This window comes from Kwoniella botswanensis, chromosome 1 (assembly GCF_036426115.1).
Source record: "Kwoniella botswanensis chromosome 1, complete sequence".
Lineage (NCBI taxonomy): Eukaryota > Fungi > Basidiomycota > Tremellomycetes > Tremellales > Cryptococcaceae > Kwoniella > Kwoniella botswanensis.
Genome location: NC_088599.1, coordinates 12,029,452 through 12,045,508, shown reverse-complemented (window position 1 = coordinate 12,045,508; position 16,057 = coordinate 12,029,452). Strand labels below are relative to the sequence as shown.

The 16,057-nt window shown below is 43.6% G+C and overlaps 7 protein-coding genes across 7 annotated transcripts; 5 read left to right on the top strand and 2 right to left on the bottom strand.

Annotated features, from left to right (window-relative positions):
* Window positions 1-371: 371 nt before the first annotated feature.
* On the bottom strand, window positions 372-1,633 carry L199_004545 (uncharacterized protein; the record flags this gene model as incomplete). The annotated part of the gene is made up of 7 exons (XM_064890271.1): window positions 372-404; window positions 470-570; window positions 650-713; window positions 793-849; window positions 913-1,154; window positions 1,238-1,280; window positions 1,370-1,633. 7 exons carry the CDS (start codon window positions 1,631-1,633, stop codon window positions 372-374), a joined length of 804 nt encoding a protein of 267 aa, XP_064746343.1.
* Window positions 1,634-2,166: 533 nt separating this feature from the next.
* Window positions 2,167-3,426, top strand: L199_004544 (uncharacterized protein; the record flags this gene model as incomplete). The annotated part of the gene is made up of 3 exons (XM_064890270.1): window positions 2,167-2,281; window positions 2,344-2,912; window positions 3,205-3,426. 3 exons carry the CDS (start codon window positions 2,167-2,169, stop codon window positions 3,424-3,426), a joined length of 906 nt encoding a protein of 301 aa, XP_064746342.1.
* A 531-nt stretch (window positions 3,427-3,957) lies between these two features.
* L199_004543 (ubiquinol-cytochrome c reductase, iron-sulfur subunit) lies at window positions 3,958-5,430 on the bottom strand (the record flags this gene model as incomplete). The annotated part of the gene is made up of 4 exons (XM_064890269.1): window positions 3,958-4,156; window positions 4,242-4,386; window positions 4,632-4,943; window positions 5,223-5,430. The coding sequence occupies 4 exons, from the start codon at window positions 5,428-5,430 to the stop codon at window positions 3,958-3,960; spliced, it is 864 nt and encodes a 287-aa protein (XP_064746341.1).
* Window positions 5,431-6,015: 585 nt separating this feature from the next.
* On the top strand, window positions 6,016-7,062 carry L199_004542 (uncharacterized protein; the record flags this gene model as incomplete). Its single annotated transcript, XM_064890268.1, has 5 exons — window positions 6,016-6,065; window positions 6,138-6,212; window positions 6,302-6,746; window positions 6,834-6,896; window positions 6,982-7,062. The coding sequence occupies 5 exons, from the start codon at window positions 6,016-6,018 to the stop codon at window positions 7,060-7,062; spliced, it is 714 nt and encodes a 237-aa protein (XP_064746340.1).
* A 683-nt stretch (window positions 7,063-7,745) lies between these two features.
* Window positions 7,746-9,498, top strand: L199_004541 (uncharacterized protein; the record flags this gene model as incomplete). The annotated part of the gene is made up of 10 exons (XM_064890267.1): window positions 7,746-7,876; window positions 7,963-8,004; window positions 8,065-8,103; window positions 8,176-8,214; window positions 8,329-8,405; window positions 8,531-8,787; window positions 8,938-9,053; window positions 9,120-9,199; window positions 9,287-9,363; window positions 9,424-9,498. 10 exons carry the CDS (start codon window positions 7,746-7,748, stop codon window positions 9,496-9,498), a joined length of 933 nt encoding a protein of 310 aa, XP_064746339.1.
* A 592-nt stretch (window positions 9,499-10,090) lies between these two features.
* On the top strand, window positions 10,091-11,791 carry L199_004540 (uncharacterized protein; the record flags this gene model as incomplete). Its single annotated transcript, XM_064890266.1, has 3 exons — window positions 10,091-10,748; window positions 10,958-11,463; window positions 11,600-11,791. The coding sequence occupies 3 exons, from the start codon at window positions 10,091-10,093 to the stop codon at window positions 11,789-11,791; spliced, it is 1,356 nt and encodes a 451-aa protein (XP_064746338.1).
* A 614-nt stretch (window positions 11,792-12,405) lies between these two features.
* L199_004539 (uncharacterized protein) lies at window positions 12,406-15,626 on the top strand (the record flags this gene model as incomplete). The annotated part of the gene is made up of 13 exons (XM_064890265.1): window positions 12,406-12,557; window positions 12,719-13,354; window positions 13,545-13,767; window positions 13,893-13,985; window positions 14,057-14,076; window positions 14,147-14,246; window positions 14,345-14,603; window positions 14,700-14,774; window positions 14,838-14,875; window positions 14,955-15,020; window positions 15,103-15,213; window positions 15,283-15,307; window positions 15,427-15,626. The coding sequence occupies 13 exons, from the start codon at window positions 12,406-12,408 to the stop codon at window positions 15,624-15,626; spliced, it is 1,998 nt and encodes a 665-aa protein (XP_064746337.1).
* Window positions 15,627-16,057: the final 431 nt, after the last annotated feature.

Genomic DNA, 16,057 nt, shown 5'->3' with positions numbered 1-16,057 from the left:
AGATCGAAGGTTGAGACTAATTTAGGTATCCTTTGTCGACAGATTCTTAACATTCCAGCTAAGCGTTCTAGCTCAATCATTAGGAAAGAAAAAGGATCATCAACTGCCCCTCTTTCGCTTCTGAGGCCGTCCGCGCAGTGATAGAGAGATGATTAGAGGTGCACCCTGTACCTGGTCATCTTATACTATACGATCGTGATTCCAGTCAACGGTCTACGGAACACGAATCAGGTCCGTTTTGTCCCATGTCAATTCGTTAGTATTATAATCATGGCGATAGCCTCGAACCAAGAGTGGGATTCAGATGTCGAATCATCCCAACAGGGATACAGGTAGTAGGGATACATGATCAATAGACAAAGGAAGGGGTCTCAAACTCCAACCCATTTATACAACGTGACTTTCTGAATACGAAAAGATTATCAGCTCCCGCTACAGAGTAATTTTATATTGGTCAAGCTGGACTAACATTTATTATGGGTTTCTGAACCAGTTTCTTCGCTACTAACGTTATCAAACATTTATTCACTTTGGCTTGTGGTAGATCAGGCGGTGAGATCATATCTTTGACTGTCAAACATCAAAATTCGAATTTTTTAAGTTCATAATCGTATGAATGGTATGGTATACGTGAGAGGAACGAACTTACGTGGTATGCCTTCAGGGTGATCCATCAGTTTCATGATAACTTTCTCCATACGCATTCGTTCGACCTGATGAAGGATATCGCGGATTATATCAGTCAATGGGGATTATCATGCTGTTTATTCTCGACTTCTGTAGAGCACTCACAGGTTCACCGCCTCTATACTCTAGCGGCAACGTATCTATGATCCCCGATACTTCCAACTATCATCCCATACTCATCTCAGCATCCAATTTGTCTATTAACCATTTCGATAAATCACTTACCTCCCGCTTCTTTCTTGTTGCAGCAGCAGCACCAGCGGTCTTCCTAACTGCTACACCACCAGAAGGCTTCCTCAACCCAGTGGCTTTGGCTCTTGGAGGAGGTACTGGGTCATCTTCAGAATACGAGTATGCAGTTGCGTAAGTCATATCTGCTGGATTGGCTGATGAGGATGTTCGAGAGGGAGCTGAGATTGGTGTAGGCGGTTGGGCTGAGGTTGTCGCTTGAGGTATGGGGTCAGGCTCTGATTTGACCCAGTCGAGAATGATCAGCTTGATCAGAATTCACTGTTCGGATGAATTGTTCTAAGTGATCTGTTTTACTCACCCTGTAATGATTCCATCCTGGCGAAACTCTGTTCATTTGGCGCCTACACAATAATAGACATATCAGCTGGCTGCCATCATCACACGTATGAGTATATAAGATTGGAATATTTGGATGTGGAGAAACACCCACCTGAGGCCATTCGACACAAAAAGCATTCATCTTCAAAGCATACAAATAGCCAGCGAATGCTTCGTTGAACGTTCCCAGCGCATCATGAAGAGCGGTCATCTGCTGGATGTTCGACGACAATGTGGCTACTTCATCTGAGAGATCTACCATTGCTCCTGTCAGATGATCTAGTCCAGATGGTGACGAGGTGTTTCGGTCGGTCGAACGAGCGAGAGATGATAATGACCCTGTTGAGACTCGCCGTAAAGGGTGTGGTGGAGGCATTTTGAAGTGGTTCGTAAGGTTTAATCGCTGATGTGGGGAAAAGATGTGTTCTTGGCCGTTGACTGATTTGTGCTGAGAGGTGATGTGGATGATATAGGTCGTGAATACGGCGATGACTATTCCCTCATCGATATTCCTGTTTTTGTTTTTGGTGTTGTTGCTGTTTGCTGATGTTGAACATTGACTTTTGACTGACGCGATCAGATAATCTTGACACAAATTACACGCGCCGGCATATCATACTACCTGGTCAATGAAACGCCACACGTGCAAATGCCGACAATAGTTCCGCCTGCATACGACCTACCTTCGAGATGATCTTTGACTTTTCGACTTTTTCGAAAATCAACTAATGTGTGCTAATCAATAGTCAGTTGAGTACATAGACATCGAGTATACAAATCATCCTCACAAAGCGTCTGGCCGTAAAGAGCTTGTCCAGACAATCGACTGAGAGTTTGTCCCGCCTTTGTATAGAAAGACTTGATCAACCCCAAAATTCGTCAAATCGGTTCGACCCATCAGCACGCAAAATGGCATTCGCATCGTCTTCAACTTCATCGGTCATGCGATCGACCAGGCAGCTGGTCACTCCTGTCATATCGGGCAGATCCATATCTCGAGGAGGAAGAAGAACGATACTGCAGGGTGAGCTGGTGGATCAATTCAGTTGAATTTACTGCTAAAAGCTAACATGAACTCCCAACTAGTCACTCGACCATACTCGGCTGCAGCAGCTTTAGCAGAATCTCCCTCCGCTTTCCAACAACCACCTTCCTCCTCGTCCTCTTCTTCATCACAAACCCTGCCTCCTAGACCTCATTATACTCGACCAAGTACAACAAAGTACGAGCGAAAACCACATCGATCACTCACACCTATCGAAGCTCAATCATTCCTTACCAACCTTCTATCTCTCCCTTCCGACCGACAATTCTCACCGGAACTTTCCCTCCAAATATTAACTCATAAATCATATCGCTATTCTCATGCCATACGTCATACCGACTCGGTCTCTTCGTCGATAGGGAACGAACCTCATAATTCGAGATTATCATTCATAGGACGTCGTGCGTTCCAAACGTACCTATCGATGTTCATACATGATTCATTCTTCGCTTCGTCCCAGCAAACGCAGTTCAAGTTGGATGCTTCGGATTTTTTGAAAGGGAAGAGTTTAGAAGATAGGTTGGATGGTCTGAGGGATACGAGGAATCTTGGGAGGTTGGTAGCTCCTTCTTGGGGTGTTGGGGAGGTGGTCCGATGGGATAGGAATGAGGTGAGTCAAGAATTCATATTCATATCCGCTAGTTTCATCATTATACAAAACGATTCAAGAATCGATCAATCCCCATTCGTCCTTCATCATCACGTGTCTCGCCTACATCATTCTTCTCTAGAAAGATACACAAGTCTTGTGTTATTTCCATATCATAACCCTTCGCTTCTCAATTCGCACCTTGTCATCACATTCAAGCTTCACCTATATTACCTACGTCCTATATCCTATTTCCAGAATTAATCCCCCTTTATCATGAAGACCTCACGCTGATTATTCATCACATCATCAGACATCCCGCGAATCAGGCGACTTCAAGATCCTAGGAATGACCGTCGAATCGATCCTCGGAGCGATATTCAACGAGTATGGCTCACCCGCGGCCCAGAGGGCTTTCCACTTACATATCTTACCGTATTTCATACCGCAATTGAGGGATCCGAGGTTAATCGAGAGGGTGTTGAATTTAAAGGAACAGATTGAGAAGGTCGGTAAAGGGATTCTGAGGGTTTGATCATCATAGGATAGTAGTGCATGAGCATGAGCATGAATTTACACACCAATTGCATCAAAATTATCAACATCTTACGTATTGCAATAGATCAATGAGCGTGTAGCAGTGGATTCAGTGGGTGCTTCGCTTTCTCGTATCGTTCTTCCAACATCCACCGGGCCTTTTGCCTGGAGACAAGCTATTAAATTTAGTCCATCATCATCCTTCTTATTTTGTCAATGACCTTGTTGAACTCAAACCACCGATAACCAGCTCTACATGAAAGTGAGATATGCTGCGTTGAAGCTAAATCAAAGTGTCGATATTGCGCTTCGAAGTAGATAGCCTACTATCATCGTAGATATAGATGTAGAGCACATTCTCAATTCCTTTTTATCCAGATCAGATGAACGACACCGAAGAACAGCAACTGGAAGTTTCATAAAGTCCAAAACCATGCGTTGCATACAGCTGCCCACCCCCAGTCCATCAACCAACTCCCATAGTCATTCCGTCTATATAAGTTATGCTATAGTATCAAAAAAACAGAACCTAACCAATGACGATCTTCTCCTCATCATCGTTGAAGGAGTATTCTGGAACTTCAAGGTTCAAAGGAGCGGGACCACGTCTGATTCGACCCGAGATATCATAATGGGAACCGTGACATGGGCAGAACCATCCTCCGTAATCACCAGCTTCACCGATGGGTACACAACCCAAATGCGTACAAACACCTAACATGACGAGCCTGTCGAGCAAATGCTACATCAGCGAAGTCCGCAAATACAGGGAATTATGTTTGTCATTGACGAGGTAAGACATATTGAACTCACCACTCAGGTCGTTGAACTCGGTCATCATCCTTCTCGGGATCTCTCAAAGACTTGACATCAACTGAATTGGCTTCATCAATCTCATCTGGAGTTCGGTGTCGGATGAATACTGGCTTTCCTCTCCATTTGACGATAAGGTTTTTACCTGGGTAAGAAATAGCAAAGTTAGCATACATTCTTAAAACCTTAGATCTGTATATGACCATCATCTTTGGGCCATCTGCAACGATCTGATATCGACATCGGGATTTGCCTTGCTTGACAGTTCATCCCATCCCATTCCAGCCCAAGGATAAATCAAAATTGATTGTTTCCCACTAATATCCATCCTAAATGGTATCTCTACTCCTCTTTGATCGCGTTTAAGAGGTTAAAAAAAAAACTACTCACCCTCTGGGATAGCACCCATCTCAACTTCGATCTTTGCCAAAGCCAAAACATCCGCCGAGGCAGCCATATTACTTAGGATGTCCGATACGGTCGATTTGATACCTGATGCACCCAAGACACCTAAACCTCCTACCATGAAGTAAGAGAATGTTCGGTTCAACGAAGCGTTCTTGGCTTTGTAAGGTGAGAAATCGGGTACACCAGTGGCGGAGGCTCGAGGGATACCGGTGGCTCCTGCCATTGGGTGAGCGGCGGATGGAGTAGGGGTGGAAGAGAAGTGTCGTTGTTGGAAGGATGATGAGGTTGGAAGGGCTGCGATCAAATGAAATATGTGAAATCAGTTTATGGTTTTCTTCTTCCTTTACTTTTGTGTTTTCGATTTTATATCTTATTACTGAAGACGACTACACATATCGCTACCTCCCTTACGATCGTTTCTCTCCATATCCACATCCATCTGTGATAGTTTCTTGCCCATCTCTCTTTGCTACTCTCATCCTCATCTCAATCCAATTCCTGGAAAAGATCGACATGTTCCTTCCTTTCCACTCTCCACCACCACCCTTATATTGTTGAACGCAGCGCACTCACCATTGGTCTTTCCTACGTGTCCTCTGAAGCCGGACTTGAAAGCCCAAGCCTGAGGTACATCCGATCTGGCTCCAGCGGCACCATGTCCATGACCGTGAGCACCAGAGATACCAACGGGTACGGCGAGGTTGATCTTGGGAGCGAGGGGTATGCCAGAAGCGAGGGTTCGGCTGGTGGGGAGGAGGTTCAGTCTGGTTACTGAAGCCATTTTGGATGATCTATGGGATTATGGGTATTAAAGAAGGATGATGTATATGTATGTTATAAGTAACAGTTTCACATTAATTGGTCCGTTGGTTGTTGCCTCTTACCTGGTGCTACCAATCGGACACTCGTTGATTCGTCGAATTGATTTGATCCCCTCCTTCCCTCGGTTGGTCCCACCATACTCACTCCCTTATACCTATGGGCGGAGTTATTTCCGGAATCTCCCGAATGATCTTTGTGGCATTGCCTTGCCTTGTGAGCAAGTCTCTCACGGTAGTAGTCTCATCAGACGGGTATCCCCACCTGACCCTGCCAAGCCAGCCTAAGGTGATGATGATGGACGTGGGCCGTGGGCCGGTGACTGATGTGATGGGATGATGTGGATCAAATCATAGATCATAGAATAACCACCCACCCATCCTTTCGATCTATCTGTTTGTTCCACCTTATCCCCCTCTACCTCATATACACATTCCCATCTTCTGTCTCCGTCACTGTTTGATACACTCATCCAAACAATCAATCGTTGTAGCCTTCGCCACCGTTCTATCGCTCACCTGAACACTTCGCCAAGAAATCAAACGATATGACAGCTAATCCTGATTCAAGACCATTACCAGACGGATGGATAACTCAGTGAGTACCATCTCACTCACTCGATTGAAGGTGATCGATGCTAATTGCTGGTCCATGGTGCGATTGGAACAGGTTCAACGAGGAATACAAAACTTGGTTCTACGTTAATAAGAATGCATCTGGCGGGGCAGCTTCACAATGGACTCAGTAAGTACTGGGTTTGCCACCTGACTCTTGGCATTTGCGATTATCCTTGTCCTCGCACAAAGTGCTGACATCTCGTCCTCATCTGACAGTCCAGCAGATGATAAACCCCAAAATCAATCTTACGCTCCACCATCCGGTGCTCCCCCCTCGCAAAATACCAACACTTATGAGGAAAAACGAGATATCTCTTCACCTTACGGCGGACAGCAGTCATCCACACCTCAACCGTATCATCAGCAACAATCGTATGCTCAATCACCTGCGCAAGGTTATACTTCCCCACCACCCCAAGAGAAGAAAAAGGGTCTAGGAGGATTCCTATCTAAATTTGGAGGAGGTAATAACCGACCACAACAACAGCAATACGGTGGATATCCACAACAACAACAATATGGTGGATATCCACAACAAGGTTATGGAGGGTATCCTCAACAAGGAGGGTACGGGGGATACCCACAACAAGGTGGATATATGCAACAGCAGCCCATGTATCAGGGTAGACCCCAGAGGCAAGGTATGGGTGCGGGAGGTGCCGTGAGTGCTGTTCATCTTATCTGTTCCATCTTCCCATCAGATAGTCAAACGCAAGCTTATATTATGTTTTATCTTCTTCGAATATAGGCCGCACTTGGTTTAGGTGGTGGTTTGTTAGGTGGTATGATGATCGGTAATATGATCTCTGATGTGAGTGCTGCTTCCTCTTACACATCAATCATTGGTAGCGCATAGCTCACGTGCAACTCTTTCATCATTACACCTTATTTATCAGTCCCAAAACGACGCCTACATGGATGGATACGAGGATGGTGGTGGTGGTGATATGGGTGGAGATATGGGAGGTGATTTCTAGGTTAAGCCAAAAACGTCAATCGTACTTGTAGCCTAGATAGAATCATCTTTTGCCCATCTAACTTCTACTTGAAGATCTCATTCTATCTCTTTCTTCTCCTTTCTAGCTCAGATTCCGTTGTAGTGCTTTGTCGTGTCAGGTCAAATCTAATATACACGAAATATACAGATTGTCTCATTCAGCTCCATTCGTCTAACTATGAATATGGTACATTACAGTATTCATAATTGTCACTTCTGAAAGATAGATGACAATCTGTGAATCTACTCTCGACCCGTTTGAATGACTGCACGATATCTATGTTGCGCAACGATATATTCTTCTTGGACTCCGATGAGATGGATGACCGGTGAAGATGTTGATTTCAGTGGTCGATCCGATGACGTGCGTTATGTCATCTATTTCCCCGATATCGACTTTTGATAATTCACCATCCATGACAGAATCGCTATCAGATACAGCACCAGTATTTCTTTCAAGTGTATATACATACCTCTTGGTAGATCTTGGTAATGTCAATTAGAACACCGTTCTCAAGGATATTATCGAAAAGTGTACATAGTAATACTCATATATCGAAACAAATCTCAACTTCGATCAACCTCACGTTCGCTAGACCAGCTCGTCCTTCCGCTTTATCAACTCGAATTTTGACATCTCAGATCTATACTTGTAAAAGAACGATGTCTAGTCCAGCTGCTTCTCCCTCTCAACAGTCTACCTCTACAAAATTACTTCCTACCGATCCACCTATGGTGGCTAATCCTTTAGGAGAGGGCAAGTATATCCAAACTGCTGGATGTATCATCATCGGGTTAGTCAATCTTTTTGCACCTATTCACTCATCGTATATCGTATACATTAAGTAGAACTAATAATGAATGAATGGGCTATCTGTAGAGATGAAGTGCTTAATGGGAAAACGAAAGATACCAATTCCAAGTGAGCATCATACCATACTCTCCGATTGAGGATCAAACTGAATGGTATATAATGGAGTAGCTTCTTTGCTCAATTTTGTTTCGATCTTGGAATTGAACTGTGAGTTGATCCAGTCGTATACCTTTTATTCGATCAGAAGTGGGGTGCTCACAATTCGCTTGTAATGTGTAGGAAACGTATAGAGGTTATTGCGGATGATGAAGATGAAATGTAAGTTGTACTCTTTACCTACCCCTTCGTCGATCTCTCTACCATGATACGACTGCATGGCTTGATTACGTCCTGTAATTCGACTGACATTGAGTCCTTCCATTATTGACACAGCGTCGAAGCTGCCCGACGAATGACGGAGAAATACGATTTCGTAGTTACCTCAGGTGGGATCGGACCCACTCATGATGGTGAGTTGAGTGTAGCTTTTTATCTTCTAAAAGATATATGCATCTTCTACATGTTCAAACATCTAGCTTAATATAGGATGTATTTGAGATACTGTACGACATGAATGCTAAAAGCCCTTGTGTAGATATAACCTATCAATCCCTCGGTAAAGCATTCAACCTTCCCCTGCGACATGATCCCGAGACACTGAAGCGGATGTGGGAATTATCTACCCCGCAACGAAAAGAGGAATTATCAAAGGCTACTCCTGCTCAGAAAGAGGCCAGAGAGAGGATGGCTCTTTTCCCTACTAATGTAGACAAAGATGAGAATAAAAGTAAGAGTGAGGTGATTTTTGTGGAAGGGGATAAGTGGGTTCCTGTGGTCAGACTTGGTGGCAAGGTGGGTTGAATTTCTTTTTTTGGAATTATAGAGAAAGTTGATCGATTCGATCAATCTAACTCAATGATAAGATACAATCGTCATCGAGTATCATTTGAATGGCGGTGATCAGTTGCTGATAAGATATATCTGATCTGTGTTACAACGTAGTTATGCGTCTTCCCTGGTATTCCCTCATTGTTTCAACAACTCTTACTTGCCTTGACACCCTATCTACCTTTACCTCCTGCATCTAGTAAACCGTTCAGACATCTCATATATACTTCGTAAGTTTTCATTTTGGTGTACATACAGTACAGAAGGGTTGCTGATTCTGGGATCGGATGAAATAGTAAACCTGAATCTGTGATCGCACCATACTTGACGGAATTACAAGCTAGGGTCAAAAAGGAAGGTATAAGGATCGGATCTTGTAAGTATCGCACTGGGCGTAACCATCTTACTCGACATCATATCATATCTGTATTGCACCAATTGACATGTTGAAATCCTGTGATAGATCCTTACTTGTATTCCGGCGTACATGTCAGTCTCATAGGGCATGATATAGATCGAGTAAGAGAATTAGGACAGGAGGTGAGTTGACTTGTTACTACCAAACAGTTGTGAGATGCTGATATCTCGTTGGTTTGATAGGTCGTTAGAGAGGTCGATGGTAAAGTTGTATCTGAAGGTAAATTAGGGAATGAGACTGAGAAGGCAAAGGTATAGATAGCTTGAGGACGTGATTTCACAGAAGTTTACCTGAGAGCTACCGAAGCATTCTATCTCACTGCCTAACTTACTTGTCAACATGTAACATGCATGTATGGACAGTTTGCAACGAAGAGAGGTAACGGATCTTTCTATGAGTAGAATATTAATAAGTTAGGATTTACGCTCGGTTGAGGAATGACGAATTAACCGAAACACATACATACACGCAGCAGATAACTTAGTCACAGTCAGGTAAATAATGCACAGGCCACTGGCCACAGCTCATTCCATTCAACCTCATCAGCAACACACGAGATGCGCTGAGCATACTTCTTCCTTCTCTCAGACAGTTGATTTCAGTATACTTGAAGAGACACTCGCTGCTCATTGAATGTCAGGAACAGAAAGAACCACAGTCGTTTGATCAAGTGCTGGTCGCCTCCTTTCAACCTTCAACTCCAACAGTACTTGCGAGCAAACCGAAACAGAAGAACAACCACCGAGAAGGCCACGAACAAACCTGAGCAGCAAAGCAGAATGACCAGCTCGAGGTGAGATCAACTAATCAGTAGAGCCAAGACCTCATCAACACCAGGTTTACATCAGAATGTCATCCTCCATACCGACCTACACCACCCATAACCATCTATCCTCCTCCCACCTTCCAACGATATCCATAACCCCATCCACCAAATCATTCTTACTCCCTATATCAATCCTAATCGCCATCGTATTGGCTTCAGCTATCCAAACCGAATTCGCTCATACGCTAAGCTCGAAATTGGGATATCATCAACCGTATTTTACATTTTACCTTACTCATTCGACATTCGCTCTGCTATTTCCTATTCACCTTTCGATCCTATCTCTCACCACTAAGATACCTATCGGAGCGTATACAAGGGAAATTAGATATGTTATCATCGATCAATTGGAATTACCTGCTTCATCCTCATGGAAAGATATATTACCAATATGGTCTAGGAAGATAACATATCTGACTATGATACTTTCTATACCTGCTTTGTCATGGTATGTCGCAATGGGCCTATCACCTCCTGTGGATATCACTGCTATTTATTCGACTTCGGCTTTCGCGACCTATGGATTTAGTATGTTGTTATTGAGACAACCGCTTAGTAAGATTACGATTGGTAGTATAGTATTGGCTTTCACCGGGGTGGTGGTCATTAGTGTGGATGGGATGAAGAGTGGGGAAGAGGGGCTGGTAGGTAGGGTGGTGGGTGATGGAGTGATGTTGTTTGGTGAGTTGTCTTTTCTTGATCTCTTCAATCTTACATTTGCTGGAGGAGTAGAGAGGGGAGGTTTAGAAGGTTGATCTCATCATTAAATCGTGGTCTCAAAAGAATCGTTCACATGACGACATTGATATGACTTTGAATCAGGATGATCTACCAACGGTACCATATATATAAAATGTCTTGCTAACACTGTTCTCAATCTCACAATACAGGAGCCATCATTCTCGGCCTGTACGAAGTGATATACAAACTTGCCTTACCTGAAGGACATGGAGGTATAACATCTTCAAGTCCCAATGGTTATACACCGTTACCGACCCATCAATCTTCCACGTTGACAGAAGATGAGGAATTATCTTCATCTTCGGGAATAACAATTCATCATAGGCCTATCTTCTCACAGCAAACTACAGATACGACACCTACACCTATCGAATTGACTCCACCTCTATCACGAACTACCTCAAATGCAGTTCTACTCCATCCCCAACCTCACTCCTCGTCGAACCACCATGTTCAGCATCAAGTCAAATTACCTCCTGCACTTCATGCCAACTTTATCACTTCCTGTATAGGTATTGCGACTTTGTTGTTACTCTGGCCACCGATTTTGATCCTGGATTGGACAGGGTATGAAAAGTTTAGTTGGCCAAGTGGTGAGAACGTATGGAGAATTTGGCAATGTCTCGGTTTGGTTTTTGCTGGAGGTACGGTTTACGTGAGTTTGGCAGAAACCTCATTCACTTGTCTACTTCTGTATCGGAGCTGACTAAATCGATAAATTCGTCTGATTATTCCCATCTCCGTCTTGTTTTATTACCTATCACTCGATAAATCATTGTATGGGTATATAGAACGCCGGTCTTATGGTCCTCATTGGTCTATGGGGTCCAACAACTTCATCAGTAGCGAACCTCCTGACTATCGGTCTAGTGGCTTTGATAGATTCGATCTGGTTAGGTCAGATACCAGACTCGCAAACTTTGTTGGGAGTGGGGATGATCTGCATTGGATTTGGTGTATTGTTATGGGAGGGTGAGGGGTGATTATGATGTATCATGAACTTGTTCTCCGCTGCCCGCTGCTCGGACGCTCATTGGAGAAAGATCGGAGAAGGAGTACATTTGGTATAGCATCAGACATGTACAACTAGACAGGTTATTGTATGCATATAGATCATATGGATCCAGTCCTCATCCACCATGGATCCATCCTGGTACGAGTGGGAACATGTTCCGTCGGGAACGTGGTAGATTAAGCATAAACAGAAAGGAATGCGTAAACAAAATGCAGTGGAAAACCCAAAAGATATCCATGATAGCATCCATTATCCATTCCATTCCATTCTCACTTCTCCCTTTGTACCTGTACATATATACCACATACACCCACCGTCATTGATGCTCGTGTTGATATCATAGACGACTCGTCATAAATAACAGCGAGAGAAGTGGATTTGGACGTTCTCACGCTTTTCGTCGCTACAAGTCAGGTTAATATGAGATAATGACGAGAACATTAGAATAGAAATACTTTCGATATTGCAGAAGCAGAACAAGAGGAACGAGATCAGGAAAGGAAAGACATAGATATAGGTCGTTCACTTGCCCATCGTTTGCAAGTTTGATTTGTACTCTAGTCCATTGAAGAACACGATACGATGCCATCCAAGATCAGTCAAGTCTTACCTCAACTATCCCCCCTACCCGATGAAGTTTACCCTATAGAATACGAGAAGAACAAACCTGATCAAGGTTATTATGTAGCTTTGGGGCTGGTCTTGAGCGTATGGATGATCACGCCTTTGTGCTGGTATGTCTTCTTTCTCATTCGGAGCCTGTACCAACTATATCATGAACGATACAAATTCAAAATCTATCAACGCACAGTCGGAGGGACCTTGTCGATGTACAAGAACCGGGACGCCAAAGTATATGCAGCCTTTTGCTGACTGTTTTTTCTTTGTCATACAGTGCCTATCTACTATGGTACACCCTCTTCTCCCCCTCTCTGTCCGGCGCATCCGGTCTAACAGCAACTATCTTCGCTGCTTACTCACTTACCGAAATCGTCTTTGCGATCTACATGTCATACCTCATCAATTACGTCCAAAAACCCTCTCCGGCATCCACTCTGCCAATATCAGAACGGACTATCTTATTCCTCAAAGTATTACATTCCAACTTAACTTATCCAGTACCAAATAGAGGAATACTCAAACACCCCAATGAAGGTGATGAAAAGGATGGAGTGGTAAGGGATTATGAGGTCGAACAGGCAGAAAAGAATTTCCAACTTGGTTTGATATCCGTGGCTGAACTACATCATATTAGAAATAGAGAATATGAAGAATCTGTTGGAATTAGATCTCGTAAGAGGGTCGGAAAGATGAGCGAAGATGAGAAGAATGTAATTGATTCTTTTGTTGAGGATTTACCGGGAGATAGAGAAAAGAGATTGAAGGAACAAGTGGAGAATGATGTGTTGCCTAATGAACATAGAGAAGAGTGGGGTTATGAAGGGATTATAAATGAACAGACGAATGAGGTTGTGAAATTACATTATTGGGATAAGAGAGCTATTGAATTTAGAGAGAGGTTGAGAACTTGGTGAGTTGCTTTCAACCGATAAGCAGTGTTATTTCATAATCGTTTTATGGCAAGCGATAAGCTTATCTAGATAGTACATTGAGACATCTGTCGTATTTTCATTGCTATTGATAATCCCCATCTTCATGTCATCCTTGTTTATTATAGCCATGACTGACGTTTTGGTCGGCTCCCACTTCGACTTTACCAGGTTCAACCACGCCCCTTGGAAATCCATCAAACGCCGTAATGTCGAAATATGGCTTGCATGGTCATGTTTCGCTACCTCCCTGGAAGAGGTTTTGGCAGATGAAGAGAATAAGAAGTTCTTGAAATATACAATGGAATTGTTAGAAGCTAGGACAGGGACGGAATTCGAAGATGGATATGATGAAAATGTGCAGATTATCAGGTTGACACTTGATAAAGTCAATGTGAGTGAGAACTTCCTCTTGAATCAGATGGTGATCATCGAATATCGTGCCAAGTGGGAAATGGATTAAACTGGTATGATTACCCATAAAACAGCTGAATACTGACTATCTACCTCTTCCGATAGGCAAAAGGTCGTCCGTTGATCCTGTACGCTGCTACCAACGTTATCAATCTTTTCTTACAAGAGGTGGTATACCCTTATCAAGGTATGGGACTGGTGAGTCAAAGCATACCGAGTAGGACATAAATTAGCTAAACAGTTTGACTGATCTGCTTTCCGTTCTGTAGTATCGCGAAGGTGATATTGAGTGAGTTTGCTATTCAAACACCTGCTGTATGTAGTACTTTCAGCTGATCCTGTATCTGATTATCCACCAGATACCTTATTCGTATACCTAAAGACTGGACCCCCGAGAAAGGAAAGACAGTACCCAACGCTATGCCCGTTGTATTCCTTCATGGGCTTGGTTTTGGTCTCGTGAGTGCATCCTGACTTATGTCCAGCTTCTCATGACCACCAGCTATCGATCCCAAATTTAGTCGCGCTGACCTGATCTTGCACTGTCTCTCCTCCAGCTACAATCCCATCTCCTGATCAAACACCTAATCACCTCCCTCCCTACCCATCCAATTCTACTACCCCTCTCACCACATACGTCCCAATCGTTGTTCCACCACCGGCACCTCCGTCCATGGGGTAGAAAGGAATTTGTCGGAGCGATGAAGAGGATCTGTACTCAGTGGGGATTCTGGGACGAGCATTCTCGATCTAGCTCGGGAAGAGGTGGAGTGAGCTTATTGAGTCATAGTAATGGGAGTGTATCACATGGATGGTGTGAGTGGGGCAATCTTCAATAAGCCAGCACTGGACTCTTAGTCCGTCTGCAGAGACGGAGAGCCAATGATGTGGACTGATATTCGGCCTGTTTAGTACTGAAGGACTGCCCGGCTCTGATCAAGAGAAACACATTCGTCGATCCTGTTGTATTTTGCCTTTGGGAAGGAGGTGAGTATACCATCCTATGTATTTTGAGACCCAGAGGCTGATGCAACGCAATTGCCCACATAGACGTCTGCTACAACTTCTGTTATCGAAACCCTACCAATGTGAGTACACTCTAATGATCGCCCTCGCTCTCAATGGAACTGAAAGATAAATTGATTGATTCGAGTGCTTTCTCGATAGGCACTGGAATTATTGTTATACTACTTTATCGCCTCAGAAGTTGGTATCGCGAATTACATTCAGCGGGTAAATACTTCTATGCTGCTAGTATTGAATGAGAGTTGAAGCTGACCACGCGATCTGCATTTTACATTGGCGTCCGGATTAGCACTTTGATTGGGCGGATAATACTTTATTCTTCGAAGATATTCCCAATGCTACAGACCCGAGTCGGACGGCGTTTTTCTTGGGTGGACAAGATTTGATTGTCAATGCTGCGGTGAGCTCCAGCTGCTTTGAACACATATTGATCGTGACTGGGAGAAGCTGATTGTGTGCATATGGACAGAGGGTCAGAAGATATCTGGAAAGACGTGAGTCAATTGATATACAATCTCAATTGTTCACTCCACACTGTGGATATTATCAGTATGATTCTGCAAAGTATTATAAAGATCAATTGCTAAGTTGCTCCTTTGATTATTCATCGCAGACGGAGTGACCAACGGGTTGCATTGGGACCCTCTAGGAGGTCACGGTGATGGATTGAACGGCGAGGCGAGAGATCGAGTGATCATGTTTGCTGGGACTGGGTCGACATCGGGCTGGCAGAGTTGGTTGAGATCTGGTAGGAGGAGGCATAGTAAGGGTAATGATGATTTGATGGAGTATATTAATGGGAAGAAACAATAAGTAACCAGCAATGAGCGATAGTGGATATAGATTATTATAGAGATTTTCAAGATATATTTTTAGTTTTTCTTCTCATGTCAGTCAGTATGTAGCCCTTACGCGATACCTCACTGAGCAATACTTTGACCAATTACCTGCTTTGATATTCATCAGCATCTGTGGAGAGAATGAGGACCTATGGGGTTGATTTTTGCATCCATGCGGAGTACACACATGGTCTCCAAACGTAAGGTAAGCATATGACTGGCTGGTTGTATGTTGTAAGGTGTACTCGAGTATGGTGACAAATTTCCTGATAAAGAGATACGCCCGTCTTTGTCCGATAAGGGTAACTCACTATACCTACATACAGATCCCATCCATATGCAACAAGCAAGCAAGCAAGCGGCTAATTTTTTGATTTTACCCTGAATCCACCACACCACACCGTA